The following is a 5,854-nucleotide window of genomic DNA, read 5'->3' as shown; positions in this document are numbered from 1 at the left end:
TTAACAGTATTACACAATTTTTTTTTTGTGAAATTTTTTGGATAAAAAGAAAAGTTGAAAATTGAGACAACATGAAACACTAATAGTTAATGCATAAATGGATATAATAATACTTTTACACCATCTCTCCACAAAATAAAAACCTAAATGGTAATCCATGTAAACATTGTTAATATATCCTGTACTTTGTTCAAATTAGTTTCGAAACAGTATAATTACCCAGATTCCTCTAATTTCCTCAATAATGACATCATGGTTACAATGTTCGCATGCAAAAATTCAAGGACCATGATTTGGTTGAGCTTTCATTACAACTCAAGCTACTCACGAGAATAAGAATAACCCAATAACATATAAAGGAGGGAAAAAGAACACACCTAAAGCATAGGGAAAAAAGAGCTATAAGCCATCTTTGCACTCAGTATTGCTTCCATTTTACACTTCCAAGTGAAAGAACAAGATTGCCGTCCATCTTCATTGATAGTAGTATATGACTATATGTCACTATTCTGAAACCCTGATGCTCTCACTTGTCAACCAAATCTTCTTTTGAATGATCAATATCGCATCGTCATCCTCACCAGATATGGCCACTTTCTCCCAGTGCAACGCCGGCAAGAATTTCTTTATTGCCAGCACCACTGACCGCTTATCGTGGACGATGATGAAACCCTTCGGCCGGAGGATTCTATCCATCTCAATTAGTAAATCTTCCGGACTGCATTCCTTCTCAATGATATCAGAAAATATAGTTGACGCATGGAGTAGGTCATATGTACGAGGGTAGGTCGAAAATGCTTCGCACCTGTCACATTGACAGCAAAACAAGGTCACAAAATAGCACTGCAAAAGCAACAAAGCATTTAGGTTAATTGGAAAACTACCATGCTTAATTTAAGCCTTTGAGTCTAATATTAATAGGAAATCAGTATTTTGAGTTGGTAACTTGCTTTTTGTTTGTCAATAACCCCAACATCCAACCTCTGCTTCGCTGTTCGTGAATCGGATAGCACTAGCATTGTCCCCTAGGCGGAGTTTGCGATATAGATCAAAAGACACCACAATGCCCTATCAAAAATCATATTTGTATTTAGACAATTTATATTGAATCTTAGTAATTTTCTCTAAAGTTTTATTAGGTCTCTTTCTACCACTAGTAATAATACTACACTCGATCCACTCTTCTAACTCGAGCCTTGATAGACCTTCTCCAAACATATCCATACCACTTGTGACAAGATTCTACCATCTCTATAACCAACACTACCCTTACTCGATTTGTGATGCAATCATTTCCTAACCATATCTAACCTAGTGAGACCGACCACTCATCCAGTCTATCTGAATCATACGACACCACAAAATCCCAATGTAAACATCTCTAGTCAAATCTTTAAATTTTTAAAAAAAAGTAATAATGGCTCAAAATAGAATACTAAAAAGAAACAAAAATCAAAATTAGTTAGAACTGGCAGGAATTGCTATTATATGTAGCCTAGTGAAGAACATTCCTTTTACAAAGATGAGTCATACCAGTTGTGAACCGTTCCCAACAGTCCTCTGTCGTATATTATCTTCAGTGTGTTTGGCCCATTTTCTGGCACCACATTCATAACCCAAACATCTTTGTCCTTCAAAGCAGCAGCAAATGAACCTAACTTTGCCTTCATGTCCATCACATTCCGGATCGTGTCAGGCTTAATTTTATTGCCAAGCATGGTCCAATAATCATTGACTCGTTGTTGCCAAACTTCCTGCACAAAATTAGTCCTTTCATAAACTTGACGCTTATATACATGTCTTTGCTTTTGTGCCAATGCCCCGAGAGTATAGATAATCAGATATACTATCAAGCTAATCATGTATTCAATTCAATTATGGAAAAAAGATCTGATAGAAAATGACACTTCAACAGTCACCAGGATTGCGATGCAATCATCTCAAATAAATTTGATCTTATCTCAGTTATATCTCTCTGTATTTTCGGTATGTTAATAGTTTCCAACGGGTCCTTCTCCACCCTCTCAAATATTTTATCTGATATTTTTATTATCTTTAGTGTAGGTAAAATTTAAGAAATCACACTAAACATTATTGAAGAAATTAAAAGGGGGAAAAGGATATATATATTGAATTACCATGTCCTTGTTAAAAAAATCGGCAGAATAATTGAAGTCCGCAAGACGAGGAGGAGGGGTAGTCAATCGTGCCGGCCAAGGAGCCAAACCGCTTCCTCTTGCTTTGTGCATTTCTGATGAAACCAGCAGGATATGTAGTTATTGACATTGAATTTTCAACTTTTAAGATTCATGAATTAACATGAGAAATTGCTACTGGAACAAAACCAAACCATGCAACATTAATAGATATAAACAGAGAGATGAAGCATCTATCTAAAAAATAAAAAAGCTACTTATTTACATAATCAACTCTTCATCACTCTTGTAAGAAACCGTATGATCACAAGGCAGAAATTTGCTGCAGTTGTTTTTTATCCCGAAAAAAAAAAAAAAAACAAAAAAAGCTGCAGTTGTTTGTTTCATCTTTCAGATTAGCGTTTTTAGAGCAATGTAATGTATGGTTTCGGAACATTCTAATGAGTTTTATCCTATGCCCTCGACATTTTTTTATATATCAGAAAAATTATTGTAAGGAAGAGCGAGGTTATCACTTACGATCAGAGTAACGTGTGATGCAAGCTTCCATATTAACTCCCCAAACAGCATCAGGATCATCATTGGATTTGCAAAGCGGTGGCCGAGTATCAGGCTCTCTTCTTAAGTAGCAATCGTTTGTAAGTGGCTTCACCCATATAACAGTTTGGTTCTTCTTGGCAGCTATTTTCCAACACATCCGCTCCACAAGAGCACTCATTTCTTTCCAAATTCTCTTATCCTCTTCATCTTGAGCATAAGCTTCAGGAGATGAGTAGGCGAAGTAGCCTCCTGGTCGAAGCAGTCTATCCAGCTCAAGAAGAAGAATACCGTCCCTTTGAAGCCAATCAATTCTACAACGAGAACAATGAGCAAGTTCAAATGATCTACTAGGGTACGGTAGTCTTTTAGTTCCTAAAACACCAAGATATGCCGGAATTCCTCTCTCTAAAGCAAACTGGATTTGATTTTCATGAACATCGTTTGGTGCTAATGACATTGCAATTACATCAGAAGAAAGTAGGTATCCTCCAAAGCTTGCAACACCACAGCCAACATCAAAAACATTGCGGAGCCTTCCTCTATTGTTTATATTATTATCTGGGAAGTTGAGCATCTGCAATACCAGTCATGAAGGAGAAGTTATAATGTTTTTGATGAATAAATTAAGCTTTTGTGATTATTTTAGTCCCAACCCAAACAGGAGTAACTAGCTTACATTGGCAATTGATGCAATATATTTATCGGCACCGTGATGGAAGTGAGTTCCTCCACCAGGAAAAACAATCTTTTCGCCTTTTACAACCATCCAGTTTTGGTCAGATTTTTCAGTTGCAAGATGGGTATGAGGTATATTTGCCTTCCATACCTGATCTCTACTTTTTGGCCACTTAATTGGAATCTATAATCATCAAGAACCATATAAGACACTTAAAGCCTAAGAACATAAAAACTTCTAAATATTTCGTACTTTCTTAGTTCCATCTATGAAGAAACAACAAGAGAGAGGACAGTTACCTTGTACCCTGGCGGAGGGGGAATCAAACAATTATAACGCCTCTCGGGCATTGGGCAATGTCGTTCATAATGCTCCATCAAATTCAAATCAAGCTTCAATCTTGTTTGGTATATGAGATTTCTGTCTAGGCATGGAATGAGTTCCGATAGACGATCATCGCAGACCTTAAACATGTAGTAGAACAGTAAATATAACTTGAATGTTCACATTGGAAAGTAACATTTGAGACTAGCAGAAATCTAAACACTGTGTCCCGTTAAGTCCAGATCAAGATAACTCACTGGAATGGTCTTTGGTACAACACTGGTTCCGGATGAAGATTCATCATTAACTCCATCCCCCTTCCAGCTAAATTGTTTCAAAGATTTGTTAACAGCCGAAGACTCGCTGCTATTCTGAGAATACAAGTAAATCAAACCACCAATAGTCACGAAAACCAACATAATCGTGACCAACCGTTTTCTCGGGCTCCCATCTGCTCGCCCTCTCGCCATTCTGGCCACTACATAAGAATCACACTTATCACCATGACTTCAACTAGCATACAACTGAAAGGAACAAAGATAATTCAAAAGTAAAAGCAACTATTTTAGTTAAACAACCATCCCAAATTTTCCTCACCGCACTCACTCACTTCTGAGTTCAGGAGGGCAACAATCAAATAAATGAACTTGTTCCACAAACCAACTACTTGATGAAGTTGAGAACACCTTGAAACATGATCTGAAAACTGAAAAAATAAAAATAAAAAATTAAACACAAGAAGAAATGAAACAGCATCACCACCCATCACTTAACAGTTAAAGGACAATATCACCTCTTTGTAGGACCTGCTTCACATTCTCTCACCAAACAAAAAATGATATAAATTAATTTTTTAAAATTATAGCCGCAATAATGAGCATCAAAGCGAAATCTAATAAATAAATCAACAACAATTGAAGTATTGAACTATCTTTCTTTTTTTTGTAATATTCCAAACATGGAAGATGAGCAGAAATTTCAACTGGCACTGTCAAAACCAGCTATATGAATAAATGCATATTAAAATTACTTTGAAATGATGAAAAGGAAGCATAAGGGTAAAAAGGAAATCACCGACAGTTGGGGACGTTTAAAAGAATCAAAACTTCAGTGGAAACAAAATTTTGGGTGCCACAGGCAAAGAGACATATATATATAACTGAAATGGTGAAAAGGTTCGATTTTTGCAATGAAAGTGGCAAATGAAACACAAAAAATGATAAGGGTAAGAAAAAGGGCGTTGAGTAGAGGTTGAAAATGGATCTGGGGTGTTGAAAAGGGTGGAATCTGGTGCCATGGATATGGAGAGAAAGAAAGAAACAACGTTGTATAATTATTAGAGAACACAGCATAGTACTAGTAGCACAATTACGTACCTATGACTCAGTTGAGGCTTGAGAGTTCGTTTCAGTTCAGAGGTTGCAACTTGCAAAGAGAAGAGAAAGTGGAAGCTGTGACATTGGATTTGGAACTGCGTAGCATCCAAAACTGGGATAGGCACATGGTTCCTTTTGTGCAAAGGAATATCGGAGAATTTTCACGGATATATTGATATTTCATTAATTTTTAAACGTGAATCTTACTTATAAAAAATATATATAATAAATAATTAAGATCAATCATANNNNTAATAAAATAGTATCTAATAGATATTATCAATAATATGGTCTCTGAACGATTTTTAAATTTAATAAAAATAAATATCCATCATTTAACTCCGTTTTCATTAACAGAAAACGCTGATTTGAAAAAAAAAAATTGATAAAATCTCTAATTAATCCTTTGTTTACAGACCTTAATCCCATCCTCTCTTGCCCCTAACTCCCAGGGTCACCAACCTCTCACCCTATCCCAATTCTTCTATCATTCTAACTTTTCACCACACAACTTTATTATCGTGTTATTTTTTACCAACAATAACAAGAATGAATTTTTTACATATAAGAAACGAAAGAGACAAAGACTTTGGATCTGGCTACATTTTTCGAATTCAAACACTTGGTTAAACAATTCTCTGCGAAATTTTCCAAAGGCTTTACCGGCAAATCGAACCCTACTGTGACAGTGAAACTCAAAAAATTCTCTATCGTCATCGCGATACTCGGAAGTAGGTATGGACGCCGCTGATGGCGAGGTTTCGAGTAGCGCCAAAGAAGGG

General features: G+C 36.1%; 1 protein-coding gene across 5 annotated transcripts; it reads right to left on the bottom strand.

Annotated features, from left to right (window-relative positions):
• On the bottom strand, positions 137-5,230 carry LOC107625029 (probable methyltransferase PMT3). Of its 5 annotated transcripts, none has more exons than XR_002357181.1 (10): positions 5,073-5,230; positions 4,303-4,402; positions 3,954-4,174; positions 3,672-3,836; positions 3,373-3,555; positions 2,676-3,270; positions 2,139-2,251; positions 1,534-1,754; positions 885-1,068; positions 671-805 (listed from the first exon to the last, which is right to left on the bottom strand). XR_002357181.1 is itself a non-coding variant. In XM_016327554.2 (9 exons), coding segments are annotated over exons 2-9 (1,800 nt in total). In that variant the 5' UTR covers positions 4,304-4,402; positions 5,073-5,230; the 3' UTR covers positions 137-504. The 5 variants fall into 5 exon arrangements, 3 of the variants coding, with proteins under 3 accessions (XP_016183040.1, XP_016183042.1, XP_016183041.1); XR_002357182.1 differs by having other exon boundaries at positions 691-805; positions 951-1,068; XM_016327554.2 differs by lacking the exon at positions 885-1,068 and having other exon boundaries at positions 137-805.

The sequence above is a fragment of the Arachis ipaensis genome, chromosome B02 (genome assembly GCF_000816755.2).
Source record: "Arachis ipaensis cultivar K30076 chromosome B02, Araip1.1, whole genome shotgun sequence".
In the NCBI taxonomy this organism is placed as follows: domain Eukaryota; kingdom Viridiplantae; phylum Streptophyta; class Magnoliopsida; order Fabales; family Fabaceae; genus Arachis; species Arachis ipaensis.
This window is presented reverse-complemented; position numbering and strand designations above follow the sequence as displayed.